This window comes from Ahaetulla prasina, chromosome 2, assembly GCF_028640845.1.
Source record: "Ahaetulla prasina isolate Xishuangbanna chromosome 2, ASM2864084v1, whole genome shotgun sequence".
NCBI classification, from domain to species: Eukaryota; Metazoa; Chordata; class Lepidosauria; order Squamata; family Colubridae; genus Ahaetulla; species Ahaetulla prasina.
The window spans coordinates 75,380,352-75,398,948 of record NC_080540.1 but is presented as its reverse complement, the minus strand read 5'-3'; the positions used below and the strand labels follow the sequence as shown (position 1 = coordinate 75,398,948).

The following is an 18,597-nucleotide window of genomic DNA, read 5'->3' as shown; positions in this document are numbered from 1 at the left end:
GACTATTGGATCCTACTGGCTTCCAGAAACGGCTTGGGGTTTTTCCCCTTGAGTATCTGAGCAGATCACCTGAGGGCTTGGTCACTGCCTGAAACGAACATGTGATGAGGTCCCCTTGCACCAGATTGCTCCTATGCAGTCTCTCATGGTACGTTGATCCTGAGGTGTGCTTGGTATTCAAGGAAGAAATTGAAAATGCTGCAGTGACTCCTGGAACATGTTCATAGTCGTACTCAACTTTCTATTTTTGGAGACGACTTGTTTTACTGGATTTTTCAAAGTTGCCTAACTTAGATTTAGATTACTTTGATTCAGATGAATTCAGGGGTGAAATCTAATTTTTTTTGCTACAGGTTCTGTGGGCATGGCTTGGTGGGCGTGGCTATGTGACTAGGTGATCAAAAGACAGAAACTCACTAGCAATGTCCTGCTGGAGCAGGGTTGGACTAGATGACCTCCAGGTCCCTTCCAGCCCTGGATTATCTTCTGAAGCTGCCTCTAGTGCCAGGTTTGTACTCCTTCCTCCCTCCCTCCCTCCCTCCCTCCCTCCCTCCCTCCCTCCTTCCTTCCTTCCTTCCTTCCTTCCTTCCTTCCTTCCTTCCTTCCTTCCTTCCTTCCTTCCTTCCTTTCTTCCCTCCCTCCCTCCCTCCTCTCTCTCTTTCTCTCTCTCTCTCTCTTACTCTCTCTCAAAAACGAACCCCCCCACACACCCTGTTTTTCCTCCCAGCAGGCTCTGCTAGGATAACCAAAAAATGGGAGGAGTCCGTTTTCCTCCCAGCAGGCTTCCTGAAGTTTCCTGAAGCCTGTTGGGAGGAAAATGGACCACCTCCATTTTTGGTTTGCCTTGCAGAGCCTGCTGGGAGGAAAAACAGACTCCCCCCCACCGTTTTTTGGTTAACACCCAGCTGAGCTGCGCGATCATCAGAGACTTTTTTTTTACTTTTAAAAGCATTTTTTTCAGCCGAAGAAAAAATGCTTTTAAAAGTAAAAAAACCAAAACCTGATCACATGGCTCAGCTGGACATGGGAGATTTTTGCTACCGGTTCTCCGAACCACTTGCCGCCATTGCTACCGGATCAGGCAATCCGGTCCGAATCGGGAGCATTTCACCCCTAGATGAATTCCATTATACAAGGGGAAGACCTTGTTCTATTAAAAGCAGATACCATACACTGTAATGGTTATTGTTTATTAGAAAAAGAAAATGAAGAGGACTGTACCACGTATGTGCTAGAAGTGTGTAAAGCCCTCTTGCTCATTTCACACGAGAATAATCTTGCCATCAATCAGTCAGTATGATCTGAGACCACCACATTCTTTGCTATGGTACAGTTTCCTTTGCTACCCAAGAGGAGGAAAAAAAGTAACACCTAGCATTTCAAATGAGGGAAGAAGAGATTGGCTTTCTTGATTGTTGAAGCAGAAGAGGACAGAACATCCCAGTAAATATCTACAAGTGTGCCTGGAGGACTGAGTCGCTTAAGAGGCCAGGAGACTCTAGTTAGAGAGCCCATTTGGGATCTCTGGTGTCAAAGGTAGAATTCAAACTGGCCCTTCCTCTCTCCGGGAGCCAGGCTGTCGACGTACTCGGCCTTTCTTGCTTTCTGAATGATGCTGCTGCTGCTGCCACCTTGAGGTCCAGACCTTTTGTCTCAATCTTTTCCTTTGTTGCAGAGCATTGCAGAATTCAACTAAATTAGTACCAGGTGTCCAGGAGTAGCCTTTGTAAGGAAGCTGAAGGCCTGACGCCGGAGTGACACTGTGGTGGTTCCCTTCGTTTTCTGTATTCTTGCTAAGCCTAGAGGTTACAGCCTCCATGGCCTGTTGACCTATGATGCGTAGCTTATAGTAGGTAAGGGTTTGAGAAAAAGAGCTGTCCATTCCTTGGCACTGATAGAGTCCAGCATCCTGTTGGATCAGCTGATTAATCAACAGCCCTTGCTCTAAGACTGAAAAGCGACCTGTGCTCCCAACCTGCAAGGAAACCAGACAATATTCAATCTGCTTGCCGGCTACAGCCACAGAGAAAGGCAGAATAACCTGCAGCATTAGTCTGCTATGGAGGGATTTCTGCTTGCATCTAAAGCATCCATCCAGCTCAGCTTCCTTTTACAGCACATCAAGGCAACTCTGGCTCCCTTTTGCATCCCAGGCTCCAAAGAGGCCACCCAACTGCTCCATTAATTTTGCTTTTCCCCAGTACCTCCTCCAGAGCTATTGTGTTGCTGCGCTGTACCAGCCAACGAATCTTGGTTTGAGGAGAAAGTGGATGGCACTCAAGGAATGTTGAGTTGTTTTGCACACCAAATACCACCTTTTCTTCTGCCATGGGGGTGCCTGCAGGGAACCAGCAGGAACAAAAATATTCGACTAGAAGTTTTTAATAAGCAAACAAATATTTTAATTCACCCAGGGCACAACATTTGCTTTGCATTTGCCTCTGTTGGTAGAGTTATCTTGCCATACCCATAGAGAGCACATCCCTCCCAATTGCATCTGAAATTGTATTGAGCAGATGATTGGACTAGAAGAAGACGACCTCCGAGGTCCCTTCCAGCCCTATGATTCTATGATATTCATGGATAAGCCCATCCAAAGATCAGCTGAGCCTTTTAAAAATGCACGTTTCCCCCCCCCCCCTGAATTCTGAAATTCTTTTCTGAAGGATTTCACTTGTTTTCATATTTTGTAACAAATGTTTTCCAGAACATATTCCATTTAAAATATTCACAATTTGCTTATCCCCGGATGGCACAATTTATTTGGTATTTTTTGTTTAGCTTATCTGCAATTATATGCAGGTACTTTAAAAAGTATGCATGTACCTCCTGCAGATAAACTTTTCAGCAGACAAGTCAAACCCATTTTGGGGTGGTAAAATTCCTGGCTTAGCTGTGAGTATAGTATTTCTATAGCTTTACTATATTTATAAACTGTATTCTTTACTAAGTCTATTCTGAATTTAATACATAACATACAGAATGTCTGCATAACATTTAATACATAAGATACAGAATGTCTTACAAAAACAATGTAAGGAAAGTAAGAGTGGCAAGTTATATAACAAAAGCTTCGTTGAGTCTTTTTGAAGTATGTTTTTTTAAGCAGTCAGATGCTCTGCTTTGCATATAACCCTATATATAACCCTATATAACGCATTTCACTATACTCTTAAAGAATAAATTGTTTGGTTTAATACGATGGGTGAATCCAGTCAGTGTTTAAAGCCTTTCAGGTAATATTTAAACTTTGAGCTTGAATGAATTAATCCTTACAGAGCAAATTTCCAAACTGAATGCATTTTTCCAATGACTGGACAGATTTTTAGACATTTAGATTCCAATAACTGGACAGATTTTTAGACATTTCTGCAAGGCAAAGGGTAAAGATGGTGGCGGTGACGGTACAAAAACCTTCCCTTTTAGCGTGTGCACCATCTTGATTTTTGTGAACCTTCCTGGCCCCTGACCTTATGGTACACCTTGCATCCTGCTGACCAGTATCCTAGAATTCAGCCCATCATCAGATAAAGTCCGGAGTGTTATATAGATGGTACTAGGTTCAATATCTGTAAAGAGGTTAAGGAGGCAACTCCACTACAGTGAGAGAGATATTCAAGGCTGTTGTTATCCATTATATTATTTTCTCAGCTCTGAGGACTGAACTGTAGCAAGCATTACATGGGTTTTCTTGCTGTTGGCTGGTGGATCCCTCCCTCCACTCATGTCCAACAGAAACTTACTAGCACAAAATAATTGCAGGTGATATAATAGGAATATAGGAGGGAATGAGGTTGTGGTTGCTCTCTGCTCTTTTCAAAAGCAGCTGCAGTCATGCAAATAAACTTCCATATTCACTCAAACTTTCCTCCATTCCCTCAGAAGTGCACTCACAGGCATTCAAGCTGGTGTTCCAGCTGCTGGCTAATTGAGCCACATCCTGGTGTTTTCAAAGAGGGGCTTGTCAACCAGAGGCAGCCTCACCCGGCCCAGTCTTTTGAAGCTTATAAAAACAAATGCTAAGAAAGAGTGGGAAGAGGAGCTGTCGCAGGGATCTGCTTCCAAATTTTATCCAGTGCTCTTTGTACATTCTGATTGTGACTTCCTGCTGCTTCCAAGGAGGGCTCCTCAACTCACCTTTTGAAACATCCAGGCACTGATTGATTGGATTGGTCTTCAGCACATTTGGGCACTGCGCTCGCCTGCAAAAGAGACATTAATGCATGCACTTAGCCAGTTTGCTCAGGTGCCTTCTCAAGGGGGAACTGGTGAATTAATAGGCAGTGTGGCCTGTACTATGTGTCAACAGAAGAAAATGGCATTGGCTGCTTGAAGTCCCCAGTGCTTCTTTACCCAACAAGTTGATCTACTATTGCTTTGCTCCATTTTGCAGCAGATGGTGCATCTCCCTACATCTTCTGTCAGCAAGGTGAACAAGAAGCATTCCTTTCTGACCAATTGGTTGTGAAGCCTGATGACGATTACTATGAAAGATAAATGCCAGGAAGATAGCCACACCTTTAGAGAAGAAAAGGTATTTATGGTAGGTGAAAAAAAAAAGAGAGGCTGGGATTGATATCCTTAGCAGGAACACTCGGTGTGGATTCTTATGGATCATGTTAGGCTGAAATGAGTTTAACTATATCATTCGTTGGTTATGTGGGCCAAGAAGAATTCTGGATGGCAATAATAAATATATCTTCAAATATACTCCTTGTTAATTTTTGCTCTACACTTGATAGACTTTGGGAAGCTTAATCTGTAGAGCACCACACCAAATATTGCCAGGCCCAAATATTCAAGCTTTTTTTTAATTTGGGGAAAAGAGCTTGGGTGATTTATGCAGCAAAGTGAATGTCTTAACCTGCATATCCATGAAAGCCTCTGAAAAATTGGGCTGAATCTTCCTACATATGGTGATGGAGCAAAATGGCCAAACTTAAAAGTACCCATTAGCTTCTGAAAACTGACCTTCCCAAAAACATGTTTAGAAATCTGGAAATTTGCACCTGTCTACCCCAACAAAGTTATATTTATGGTCCTTAGAGACCATAATTAAAAATGCAATTCTTGGTTACAAGAAAGCGGCCCAGTTATAAAATGGGGAAAGGGCTACCTTTGCAAAGCAGGAGGGCCAGAAGGGGGAAGCTGCTCACCTTTTCTTAGTGAGCAGAACAGCCCTGCAGGACTTGCCATCCCAGGTACAGTAAGGATCTTGAGCAAGGCAGCAGTCGGCACACGTTTTGCCATAGAGTTCACAGCGGTACATGGAAAGCTGCACCAGCCCTTTGGTAGTGCTCACAAGCAGTTCCTGCTACTCAAAGGACAGAGGAGAAATACTGCCATGCAACTTTTTGTGACACCCTGGAGTCTACAGCCTCCCTTCCCCACAAATTTTGGACAAAAAGCGGGGGGAAGAATAGCAGGAAGGGGAGATAGAGAAGATGCTTTAGCAGTTTCTTTTTGTAAATATTAAAATGATCTTTTAATATTGGCCTTTGAGTAATGAGTCAGGGGCAAGATTCCTTGAAGTAATTTTAGGGATTGGACAAAAAAACCCAAAACAACCCCATGATATTTCATTGAATGGAGATAAAGTTATATTTAGTATATATCTCATGCAGATATAGTTACATTGATTACTCTTTGGTGATGCATACAATAATCATTTCCCTTTCTGACACATTAAAAATGATTACTTAGAACCTTCTGGCAGGACTCTGGAGGCTGCTCTCAAGGTTTGGGGTTATGGGAAGATACCCTTGGGGACTCAGCTGAGCCCCTTTGCCCTGAAGAAAATAGCATACAACTAGTATAACAAATGTTGCCTTACCCGCTTTAGAGAAAATTGCATGTCTAAGATAGCTGAAGGCACCTACAAGGAATAGAAAACAGCAGCAGTTTGCAATGATACTCTACATTCCATTTTGTATTGGATGCCCGCATCCCTGGGTTCCATGCAAACTTTAGACTGGTACCTGCTTCACAATCATGCCAACAACCAGAAGGTGGCAAAGAGTTGAAGTTTTCTAGATTTCTCTGCTGCCATTTAGTAATTATCTGGATTTTTGTAGGGCTATAAATTCTTTTTTTCTCCTCCTGAAAACTTTCTGTGACAGTCTGGGACAACCTGGGTCATTAATTGGGTAACATCCTTTCCTGATCTGATGTTGCTTTCACATTCTTGGCTACCACTGCAACAATGTCCATTTGGGTGGAGCAGCAGATGAGGAAAGTGGCAAATGAAGAGCAGCCTCTATGGGGAAACTGATTATTGCTACCAACACTCAAGAAAAAACTCCCATCACAGATATCCTGGGTCCAGCTAACAAATATGATATTATTTAGTTTCTCCAAACCTAAAGGGAATGAAAATTAGATATAGTCTTCACTGTTATTCTTTCACAGAGGTATTGAGGATTCATAGAGGATTACATAAGAGGCATTTATGGGAGGTAAAAACTGATTCTTACTCAGGTCTTGCAGAATGGGTCAATCTAATGTTATAGGGACACTGTTCTATAGTTGTTGTTGTTTTTTTAAAAAAACTGGGACGGGAGGTTTGTCATAATTTTTTTTACAGTATATTAAATTCTAATTGGTTGTTATTGGCCCTATCCACATTCCGTAGTTCTTGTCCTTAAATTTTCATTGATTTTTGGTTTACAACCTGTTACATCCTCTCCCTTTGAGTTTTAGCACCACAGCCCATAATATGGGAAAAAATTATATCGCAAGAAACAAATAAATGATATTACAGGAAAGATTAGCTGGATTCATGATTTTCATTTTCACTCTCTTTATATGTGGACATGATACTTGATTGTTCTCATCAACATCATGCTTGACTTCTTTATATCTTGTCTTGACAAATAATTACTTTGACTCCTGGCTCATGGATTAAATTAATTGCACAAACCAGTGTGCTGTATTACAGGAAACTGGACCTTTGTAGACAACTCCAGCCCACAAAAGTTTTAAAAGTAACAGAGGTATTCTGATTACCTTTGAAACCTGGATCTCTTCCAAGCTGATCTCCTGAGACCCTCGGCCTTCTAGGTTGGAGATGCCCACCTTAAGCACTTTGCCTTCATCTGTGAGAAGTCAAACAGAAGAGTATGTGAAGAGGACCATGGGTGGGAGCACCTCCTTGGATTCTTGTTGCAGGGAGTTATTAAGTTCATTACCAGGCAGGAGATTCAATAGGAGAGCAAACCCATCCCTGGAAGAGAACACTCACAGTGTTAGAAAGAGATGGGCCAGAATAGATCTATTTTCTGTATTCTTTTTCATTGTTTCAGGATCACCCAGCACAGCGATGGTGAACCTTTTAGGCACCAAGGACCTGAAGTGTGCACGTGCGCCCAAACTGCAAGGCACGGGCACATAGGTGGGTGCACCCTGTGCATGCACACGCATCCCGTGCATGCGCAGCAGAGACCTGAACACCAGCTGGCCGGCAAGAGGCGTGCGCACATGCACAGCAGAGATCTGAAACAGAGCTGGGGCGACAGGGCACGTGCCCACAAAGAGGGCTCCGATTTCCATTTCCGGCACGCATGACATAGGTTCGTCACCACTGACCTAGCACATTGAAGCAGCTCAAAAGATTGTAGCTGCAGGACTAAACCTATGGATAAGCTTATTCTCCAAGGTGCTGGAATTATCCTGACTTCTGAGGATGCTTTCTCCCAGATAGCTCTCTCTAGCTACGCAGCTGAGGCTGTGAAGGATGAGGCCACTCCTTGTGGATTATATGTATAGTTATCCCAGGGAGAGGTCCATTTCTAACATGCAGCATCTTTGCATGAGATTTTTTTTAAAATGCCAATTTTAGAACAATTTAGGGGCAAACTGAACATATTTTCATTCATCAAAGCATTTGAATTAGGTGACGGGTTATTTTCCAGAATGTTTTAATAATAATAAAAAGCAACATCATTAATTTCATCTAATATGCCTTCTGATGCTATGTAATTCTACAGGGGCCATGAGATAATAAATGCATTTCAGAATGAGGGTCATTTTGTTACTCATTTTATACATTTTTCTACTCCTATCATAGATTTTCTGGAGAAAAAGTTCTGGGTTCAAGATTGATTGTATCTGGACAAAATCTTTATGTTATTTTCTTTGCTATGTTTTATGTCTTTGTGAAGTAGTCCTAATATTTTGTTAGGCGTAATGCAATGAATTGATGCTTTCATATTTTTTGGTTGAAAAGGAAATGCTATCATTTTAGCACTGTTTTATGTTTTTAATATATTTTAAAGTGGCAGCTATTAATTGCTTACAATGAATTAGATGTTTTAGAGGCTCTGTGAATACTTCAATAGTCTGGTTTAAAGGGGAACCATTTAATTCCAATTACTTAACAAGGGAATTGTAACCAGGCCTCTGAAGCAATTAAATAGTATTGAAGCGCACAAACAATCCCAACTGATACCCAAGATAGATACATGCTAAGCTTGTCAGTAAAGGAGAAGGAAAAGCAACAATCACAGCAGAACTGTCTTGTTTTTCTGAAGCAATGATGGCAGGATGGAAGACATTGTACTCATCACTGGAATTCTTCTACAATCCAAAAGGAGTGGGGAGAAGATAATTCCAGAGCAAAAATAAAATAAAATAAAATCAGGCAACTTTTTATTTTTTTTTAATTAGTGGACCTGGGCAGGACCCAGAAACAGGAAAATAGAAAAGAAAGAAGTAGAGAAAATGACAAAATACAAACACTTAAAAATAGTAGAATGACTGGGCGGGGGGGAGGGGGGAGGGAGGAAACATAGTACCAGCAAAAATAGGTGCATGCAATCCCAAAACATCTGGAGCACCATTTCAATACCATTGGTGTTGACAAAATCACCATCAGTCAATTGCAGAAGGCAGCATTGTTTAGAATAGCTTACATCATGCAACAATACCTTTAACATCAACTGACAACTACAATTGCCTATGCCAATTTTTTGGGAAGGGCTTGATAGGTGCATAAAAATGGTAAATCCAGTCTAAACATCTGTCATAATAATGGCAATGGCAGTGCTCAAATTGACAAAACAATCAAAGATGATGATGATGATTTTCCTTCCACTGTACAAATGTAAAGGAGGAGTTGCTTCCACCATTAGTCTCCCTCAAATTATCATCAACCAGTTGTTGCCCAATTTAGATAATGCTCCTGCATCTCTACACAGAGGCTCAGGTTCTACTCACCTTTATTTTAAAGTCTCAAGCAATATTTGCTGTTGAAAGTGAACAATCCTAGAAAAACCATAGTGTTGCTGATCACATGAAAGCATTTTGAACAGGGAAAATTGTACACTTAATGTTACCGTCTAGTTCCTTCTTCACTTTCTTTTGCCCGTCGAATAAATCAAACATCATTTCAAACCGTGACTTACAGTAAGATCAGAACATCTTTGCTTGAACTCATCTACCTGTTCCAAGGAAGAGGACATCAACGTGTCCAGCCTCTGTCTCCACTCTGTCCACCAACAGATGCCGGATATTGAAAGGCACATTGACTCTAATCAGAACAGGCTTCCTGTGGAGTGGATAGATGGGGTCCCACATCAGATGATGAGTACGCATGAAGCTAATCACTTCATCGGGAAAGTCCTTAGTTGACTGCAGGAATGGGTCATATGTTTCACTGGGACACTGACAGGAAGAACAGACATTGAAAAAGGAATGGTGCAAAAGTATTAACTGTCAATTCCACAAAACACAGTCTTGTGATTTAAGGCGGCTAACTCAGAGGTGGGTTTCAGCAGGTTCTGACCAGTTCCGGAGAACCGGTAGCAGAAATTTTGAGTAGTTCGGAGAACCGGTAGTAAAAATTCTGAGTGGCCCTGCCCCCATCTATAATCTGCCTCCCAAATCCCAGCTGATCAGGATGAAATCGGGATTTTGCAGTAACCTTCCCCTGGATTGGGGGGGGAGGAATGGAGATTTTACAGTATCCTTCCCCTGCCATGTCTACCATGCCACGCTCACCAAGCTACACCCACAGAACCGACAGTAAAAAAAATTGGAACTCACCACTGAGGTAAATCTATTAATATCACACTTCAGGCAGATTTTCATAAATTGTCATCTATGACAGCATACAACACAGTCATTTTCCTAGGATGTGACATTTTTCTGAAACCTCCCTATTTACAGATTGGTGGCATTTCCTGGGACAAACTGCTTCAGGACCATTTGTTGAACCCATTAGTGGATCCAGGACCCAGATTAGCCATCTCAGAAATGAACCATGCAGGGAAAAAGAGGCCTTGAAGAGCCCTTGTTGCCCAGGTGGGAATAGACCAGGAGTCTCCAACCTTGGCAACTTTAAAACTTTAAAACTTTGCAAAGCTGACTGAAGAATTCTGGGAGTTGAAGTCCACAAGTCTTAAAGTTGCCAAGGTTGGAGACTCCTGGAAGAGACAACTCTCAGAAATAACCTACAGTAGTTTAACTCTGAGCGGCAGCAAATATTTTCCCTAGTTAGTCTTTATATGAACATATTAGAGAAAAAGTGACTAAGGAAAGTTTTATGTACATACTGTTCCAGGACGAGGGTAAGGGATCCGTCCTTTATATTCAGCCCACTGATAATCGAAGCCTTCCTTGTGTGCAAAAGGTCCATTGAAGGCAGCTCGAATGGCTGCCAGGGAATAAACACACACTGCAGAACCACTAAAAATGCCACTGGGAAAGAAAAGAATAATAAAGGGAGATGGAGAGTATTGATACATAAATCAGTCCAAGAGATCTTTCTTTGTACAATTCTGCCCAATCATTCCTTTGAAAGATTTCTGCCTTAGAAAAGACTTTCTAACTCATTTAAAGGTCATGAAATTGGAAGATGATTGCCTGAGGTGGCCTTAGAGAAGATGATCTTCAGAAAGCCGTTTTATTTCAAAAGCATTCTCACTGCTCTCTCATCTTTAATAGGGGAGCTTTGCTTTCATCAATTTTCTTCCAGGTCATTCTTTAACTCAGTTAAAGCTGAAGATTACGGGAGCTGAGATTCAACACATGGGGATCACTGCCTTAGTTCTTCCCAGCAACTGAAAACTGCATGAAATCTTCTGCTCAGCTTCATCCCTCCAGGTAGGATATGGTGACAGGCACTATTTCTGCAGGAACTTGAAAGAGCTACAGCAGAATCCTGTTTCAGTTTATCAGTTCAAAGCCATTCAGATGGATTAATGTGCATGCCTTCTATAACTGAAATAACAGAATAATAGAGTTGGAAAGGACCTTGGAAGTCTTCTAGTCCAACTCCCTGATAAAGCAGGAAACCTTGTACTAATACCTTATACCTTATACTAATATAATACTAATTATACTAATTATACTTATACTAATAGTCAGAGGTGAAATCTACTTACCTTCTCTACCGGTTCGGAAGTGCACGCACCCCGCACGCTTGCTTGCTCCGCTCGTGCACGCCGTCACTTGCGCGCATGCGCAGAGGGTAAAAAACAATAACTGGGTGGGTGGGCGGAACCTTGTGATGCTGTCGCTACTGGTTCTCCGGTAGCCATCGCTACCGGTTCGGCCAAACCGGTCTGAACCGGTAGCATTTCACCCCTGCTATTAGCATAATAAACACTATTCTTATTCCTGATGATCCATGGGCAAAAGCAATTTTTTTCTTTTGTCATATTCATTGTAAATGTTTTTGCTTACCTGGAGACTGTGAAGAGGCCATAAACCAGAGGGTTCTGTATGTTACGGGTTTGAAGGAGGAAGACATCTTCTAGAATACAACAGGAGACGCCCAGTTTAGGGAAGAGCTTTGAATAATCCCCCCTCCCCCCATGATCACAGGCTCTATGCTAGAAATGGCAGCTCTTAATACGCAAGTAGCCTTACCCAGCTGATCGAAATGTGTTTCAGTGCCCTGGAGACCTGGGATAGAGCAGATCAGCCGTGCTTTAAGAAAAGTGGTCCAGCGATTGATAAGGCTATGCTTCCCACCAATATCATTCTGCCAAATAGAAGCAGGAAAAGGTCAAGCATAATTTTCAAGTCCATCCACAACTGCTCTCCAGTACTGTTAAGTGATTGCTTTGAATGCATCCATTGCATCATGTTTACAGTCCCCTGTGGGCTTTCTTTAAAACCCGAGGTAGTGAATGCTGTCCAACCATTAATAGAGAGGCAGATACTTAGAGTTACTGTACTTTTACTGTTTTTCCTAGAGAAATGATGCAGAGTTAAATTAAAGGAATTTGAACATCTTTCCAGTGGATGTTTTATCCAGGTGTGTTCTTAAATACACATCATTCACCTCTGCCTGTCTATTAATGATTGGACAACATTCACCTTCTTGTGTTTTAAGAAAGCCCACTTGAGTCTGTAAACATTCACCATACATTGTAGGGATATGATCCATCCTCTGCTGACACCCCTTAAATTATGTGAACTTCTGGTAGATACTTGTATGTTGAACACAGATATTTGCAAGAACGAAGCCACAAGAATCAGGAGCTTGGTCAGGAAGGCATTTGACTTACAGGGAAACCAACAGACATGCAAATGTATGCAAAAAAAAATTTTTTTTCTGACTGACAGTCGCACTCAACTGCCCTCTAAAGGCAGTCATCATTTGAGTGATATCATGACTTATGCACTCTAGATTTCAGAATGCCTGAACAATCTCAGACACCCTGTCAGCATGTAGCTATTTTGAATTAGAGTACTAATTCTGCATTATGAAAGACCTCTGCTCTGGCAAAATGCCCAGCTGTGTTTCAGAAAGCTGGAACAAAATTCAGACTAGATGCCTCCAAATGCAGGAAATAGTCATATTTTAGCCCTGATCTAATATTGTCTGCTCCTGGCTGACAACTATCTTCCAGAGGCAGTACTGTGTACCATAGTATCTACAGAGATGCTTAATTTAATCTATGGTGCTAAATACCTTTTGCTAGGGGATAAATGCCATTGTTCAGAAAGAGCTTGCTTCCCAAGGAATATTCAGATAGCACATCAGTTAAATAGAGCTGAAGAGCTGCCTTCTAAGCTACATAAGAAGCTCTCATTGCTCACCTTGCAGATGCGGGCCACACGAGCATGGATTCGCCTTTTTTCCCACTGTCCAGCTTCCACTGCAGTTTCCCGGAAAAAGATGTACACTTTATCATCCTCGTGGCTGTAAGTATCAGGAATGGCATGGGCCTTAATAAACACCGGCTCTGCAAGGAAGGATATTCAGATCTAAACTGCCTGTTTCTTCTATTAAAAGAATGCATATTGCAATAGATTTCTGGATGCAATTCCAAGTGCCAGTTTTGATTGATAAACCCTATATGGCTCAGGGGTGGGTTGCTGGGGGTTTGCAGGGGTTCGGGAGAACCTCTAGCTAAGATTCTGTGCAGTTCGGAGAACCCCCAAATCCCACTTCTGGCTGGCCGCGCCTACCCCTCCCCTCCCCTCCGAGGAGTCCCCACGCGTCCCGTTTTGGATGCAGGTAAGTGCAGGGCACGCGGGAAGGCTTGGGGGGGGGCAAAAATGGGCCTACTGGAAGTTTGGAAAGGCCTGAAATGGGGCCGTTTCCAGCCTCCAGAGGGTCTCCAGAGCCTGGGGAGGCCATTTCCACCCTCTCAGAGGCTCAGGAAAAGCCTCCAGAGCCCGGAGAGGGCAAAAATGACCCCCACCGTAGTGCAGGAAGCCGATTAGGCCATGCCCACCATGGCCATGCCCATCCAGCAACTGGGCAGAGAACCCCTTGCTAAAATTTTTGAAGCCCTAACATAGCTTGGTGCCAAAGTGCCAATGGGATCACTGTTCTGCTCTAAACTGAGATGTTCCAGCTGAGACCATCTTCACTGATGGTGTCCCATTTTTTATGATGCCAGAAATTTTTTTTTATCCAGGGCATTTAAAAAGATGATAGAATAGTCCTCTGTAATTCCCAATGCTAGAATGATTTGCCTTCCAGAAAATAGTGAGAATCAAAAAATTTTGTAGGAGATCGGAGGACTGATTGTTTCACTATTAGTATCCTTCTATAATTGTAATTGTTATTTATATATTTTCTAGGTTTTTTTCTTTCTGAATTTCTCTATTTTACTCTTGATGTTTATCTTTTTATGACTGCTATGCAAACTGCTAGGAGTCCATAAGAATAGTTGGGGGTATGTACAGTGGTGGGATTCAAATAATTTAACAACCGGTTCTCTGCCCTAATGATTTCTTCCAATCACCAGTTCACCAAACTGCTCAGAAAGTTACAACCGGTTCTCCCGAAGTGGTGCGAACTGACTGAATCCCACCACTGGGTATGTGTGTTCACTAAATAACAGTGTTTTAAAATTAGAGTTTTCTAAAAATGTAACTTCTCTTACATACCATTTAACCAGTCATCTTGGTTCTGCTCCGTCCTGATGTAGTTTTGTTCAGGCCTGTCAAGATGGGTTCGAAAGAAAGCAGCATTGCTTCCCATGAAGTCAGTGGAAGTGCCTGAATAAAGTTCCCCATCTAGGAAAACCAGGAGAGAAATCCATGGATCAAACCCTTGCATCTTCCTTCTCTTGTATACTTTCTTTTATATATGTGCATTTATCGGTGTCATTCATAAATCATTAGGTCGATGTATGGCGTATGCTTATGAATAGACTATATTTTATGTACAGTGGTACCTCAGTACTCATTGTTAATTGGTTCTGGGAGGCACGATGAGTACCAAAAATGATGAGTTACCAAACAAATTTTTCCTATAAGGAATAATGTAGTGAGTCACAAGGCAATCGACACCAACAGGTTCTAGCTTGTGCATTGAGTACCAAACAAATGATGAGTACCGGGACTAAATTTTCACATCAAAATGTGTAAAGTACAAAATTCAATGAGTTTCAAAGCAGCTGAGTAATAAGGTACCACTGTATACGCATATGCATATCTGCCTTGCACGCACACCACACAAAAGGATGTCCCTCATAATTCTATTCTGTATATTTTGAGTGAGGAATGTAAAGTGAGCTAGCATACAGCTGTTGCCTTTCTCCTTGCTTTCAACAGATGAAGTGTTTCCTGAGATAAGACGCAGTATCATGGGAAAAATACAACAGAAATCTCTATTGAATGAATGCCTAAAATATATATGCATTGTCAAAGCTACCTTTAATAACTGCCCCAATCTGATGATCCTTGTGTGGATAGGACCAGATGTTCTGTATTTCTCAATCAACAAAGTCAATAGCCATGCTGTTTTAGGAGTGTTGATCCAACGTAACTAGACATTACCAAGTTAGGGAAAGCTATTTCATGGCTATATACACACATGCAGAGATGCTGTGTGCGTGGGCTCTTCCTATGACTACATTGTCTAGGTTTCTGTTTCAGCTTTCAGTTCACAGGTGCTCTTACCAATTAGCTGTCCTGCAAAATGCTCATGGGGGCTATACGGGCATTTGCCTCTCCCAGATTCTGTGGAGTGAGTCATCAGCTGCATAGCTAATATTCCTGATTCCTGCAATAAGAAAGCACTTCAGTTTGGTTTGAAGACTAAGAAAAGCATTAAGGAATTGGAGGCCCTCAATAGTCCAAAAGGGGCGCCTTCAGACTTTCTGAACAGGAGACAGGAAAGTGATATCCCATAGTTTCTAACCATCTTTTTCTCGCAGTGAAGCATCCTTGTTCTTTGAACATAAAAAGAATTAAGTTTTAGGAATTTGAATGATAAATCATCCAGGCCTGTAATATGGGGATTTTGACTTACCGATTTTTCTCATCCTGCTCCATTAGTATGTGTTAATGTGACAGCTGGCATTTATTTATTCTTATCTATTCTACTCAAATTAGTTTTCTTAAATAAATCAGCATTTAATTATGCTCTGCCATGTAGTCAAGCAGATTAGGGAATATGAGCGTTAAGAAATATATGCTATCCATTATTTTTCCTTTCCTTTTATTAATTTGTTAAATTTATTTGCCACCTATCTCACTATGGGGCTACTTTAGGTGACTTACAACAATAAAAAGGAAGATATTTTTTTATTTTAAAACCTTTTATTATACTAATGCTAAAGGTGACCCTTAAAACAGTATGGAATCTGATGGACAGCTATGGAGCCAACCCAGGCAAGAAGATTGCAGGACTGTATTCAGTCGGGGTAGAGGAGAAAGGGAAGAATCATTGCCGGGGAGATTGATTATCAAGAAAGACTGGTTTTGTCTGTAAATGTTAAAGTTTCTTCACTGGTCTGAAAAGGGGACATGGACAGATGCTCAGGTCATTTTCTGAGCCAGGTTTGACAAGCAGGTAGTAGGGGCTTGTCTAGTTTTCAGGAAAAGGGACTGGGCCTAGTGCACGGGTCTCCAACCTTGGTCCCTTTAAGACTTGTGGACTTCAACTCCCAGAGTTCCTTTGCTGGCTGAGGAACTCTGGGAGACACCTGGCCTAGTGGGTGGGTAACGTTTTACCTCTGGTTTACTTACATATATACCAGTGGTGGGTTTCAAATTTTTTTTACTACCGGTTCTGTGGGCGTGGCTTGGTGGGTGTGGCAGGGGAAGGATACTGTAAAATCTCCATTCCCATCCCATTCCAGAGGAAGGTTACTGCAAAATCCCCATTTCCTCCTGATCAGCTGGGACTTGGGAGGCAGAGAATAGATGGGGGCAGGGCCAGGCAGAATTTTTACTACCAGTTCTCCAAACTACTCAAAATTTCCGCTACCGGTTCTCCAGAACTGGTTAGAACCTGCTGAAACCCACCTCTGATACATACATCAATGCACAAAGATTAAAACAACGGTTGCAAACAATAACCTATGATGCCCAAGGTTGGCAGCAAGAGAGAAAATAGATGGGCAGATAGTACAACTATAGTAGGGCATTTAGAATTTACTGCCAAAAGCTTTTGCTTCACGCTTGTTGTTTATAGCGCCAGCCTGGTGGGTGAAACTCACCTTTGCTCCAGCTTTGAGTTGGATGAAGGCACACACAGGTTGATAGGAGCCAGTTCCACAGGCAAACACATGAGTGTGGTTGAAACGCTGCAGAAAGCGAATGAAATTGGCACATTCTGTCTGGAAAGGACAGAAAGATCGGTAGGTTATACTTAAACAGATTATTGTCTGAGCACAATTTTCTCCATGGGAGAAAAAAATCCGTATCTCTGTATCTCTGGCTGTATCTTTGGCTGTCATCAGTTCCGAACTTAATAGATATCACCTGATTAGGTTTATTTACTAAGAGAATAGCATCTCCCAGCAAATGGGATGTACCTTTAGTTTGGCATCCCGTTGACCTCCCTGATCTGCTCCAGAGGATTGAGACATTGCCTAGAATTGTTCTCACTTCAACACTTCAGATGCTGCCCAGATAATCCATCAACTCTTCCACGCCCAGGGGGAAGACCCTTTGTGTTAACTGCCTGGCATTCTTCATTTGTACCATGCAGCTGGAAAGCAGGATGGGTCTTACTAATGTTACACTGAAGGCCATAACAGTGACCCCAGTGAAGTTACATAGAGCTTAAACCGGGGTGAAATCCAGCAGGTTCTGACAGGTTCTGGAGAACCGGTAGCAGAAATTTTGAGTAGTTCAGGGAACTGGCAAATACCACCTCTGGCTGGCTCCAGAGTGGGGTGGGAATGGAGATTTTGCAATATCCTTCCCCTGGAGTGGGGTGGGAATGGAGATTTTGCAATATTCTTCTCCTGTCACGCCCACCAAGCCATGCCCACCAAGCCACACCATGCCCACCAAGCCACGCCCACAGAACCGCTAGTAAAAAAAAATGGATGTCACCACTGGCTTAAACTCATTACATTCCTTATCCAATAGAGTTCCATTGTTTCAGCCACTGCACTAAACTGTGTGGCAAGGCAGATGATGTTGGGCAGATTCAAAAGGAGGATGGACAGATGTCTATCACACCAATCCTAAGGAATAATTAAATGAAAAAAATGCGTTACTGAAAATTGGCCTTTTGCAACTGAGTAAGCAGCAGTTCTTCACAGATTGCAGAAGTGGGTTTGGAGGACCATATATAGGCCCCAAGACTTCAGCCTGCCGATTGATAGCTCAAATGATGGGCCAGAAAACCTTATTTACCTCAGGATTCTTCCCAGCCAGCCTGCAATGCTTCACCTGTTCCTTAGGAGCTGGCCAGAAAATCTGGAAATAAAAACAAAAGGAAGATAATAAATATCTGTTAATTAAACAAATGAATAAATAAACCCTCCAAATGCAAACAATACTATCTGAGGTATTTTGTTCCAGTGCTAAGAGCTTCAGAAGAGGAATGTTTCTTCAGGATTCCAGGGGATGAGAAAAGGACAGAATCTCTACTCCTTGAACATTATGAGCCCTTCCCTCCATATGTGAAACATGAAGAGCCATTTAGAGCCACATCTAGTGGGGCAGTATAAATGCTTAGAAATGGATGCTCTACAACAGGGGTCTCCAACCTTGGTAGCTTTAAGACTTGTGGACTTCAACTTCCAGAGTTCCTCAGCCAGCAAAGGAACTCTGGGAGTTGAAGTCCACAAGTCTTAAAGTTTGCCAAGGTTGGAGACCCCTCCTCTAAAGCATGTGAAGCATCTACCAAGCTCCTTGTTTTGAACAGCTAAAGCAGTCCTGTTTCCAGAA

The 18,597-nt window shown here is 42.1% G+C and overlaps 2 protein-coding genes across 7 annotated transcripts in view; one reads left to right on the top strand and one right to left on the bottom strand.

The window, feature by feature from the left end:
- RAD54L2 (RAD54 like 2) overlaps positions 1-7,950 on the top strand; it is a 72,893-nt gene extending 64,943 nt beyond the window's left edge. For 4 of the 6 annotated variants that reach the window (XR_009153209.1, XR_009153214.1, XR_009153213.1 and 1 more), the window contains 3 exons: positions 354-508; positions 4,394-4,543; positions 7,302-7,950. The gene's annotated coding sequence lies outside the window, so the exon portion shown is untranslated. The remainder of the gene's footprint in view (positions 1-353; positions 509-4,393; positions 4,544-7,301) is intronic. The other 2 variants (XR_009153210.1, XR_009153211.1) reach the window with 2 other exon arrangements.
- LOC131190057 (semaphorin-3D-like) overlaps positions 1,154-18,597 on the bottom strand; it is a 47,378-nt gene continuing 29,934 nt past the window's right edge. The window contains exons 4-18 of the mRNA XM_058166929.1: positions 18,061-18,123; positions 16,911-17,030; positions 15,367-15,469; positions 14,350-14,478; positions 13,048-13,193; positions 11,869-11,983; positions 11,683-11,752; positions 10,551-10,695; positions 9,438-9,660; positions 7,006-7,094; positions 5,834-5,875; positions 5,157-5,314; positions 4,138-4,202; positions 2,205-2,338; positions 1,154-1,975 (exon numbers count right to left, since the gene is read on the bottom strand). Coding sequence (XP_058022912.1) covers positions 1,544-1,975; positions 2,205-2,338; positions 4,138-4,202; positions 5,157-5,314; positions 5,834-5,875; positions 7,006-7,094; positions 9,438-9,660; positions 10,551-10,695; positions 11,683-11,752; positions 11,869-11,983; positions 13,048-13,193; positions 14,350-14,478; positions 15,367-15,469; positions 16,911-17,030; positions 18,061-18,123 — 2,034 coding nt within the window. The 3' untranslated portion in view covers positions 1,154-1,543. The remainder of the gene's footprint in view (positions 1,976-2,204; positions 2,339-4,137; positions 4,203-5,156; positions 5,315-5,833; positions 5,876-7,005; positions 7,095-9,437; positions 9,661-10,550; positions 10,696-11,682; positions 11,753-11,868; positions 11,984-13,047; positions 13,194-14,349; positions 14,479-15,366; positions 15,470-16,910; positions 17,031-18,060; positions 18,124-18,597) is intronic.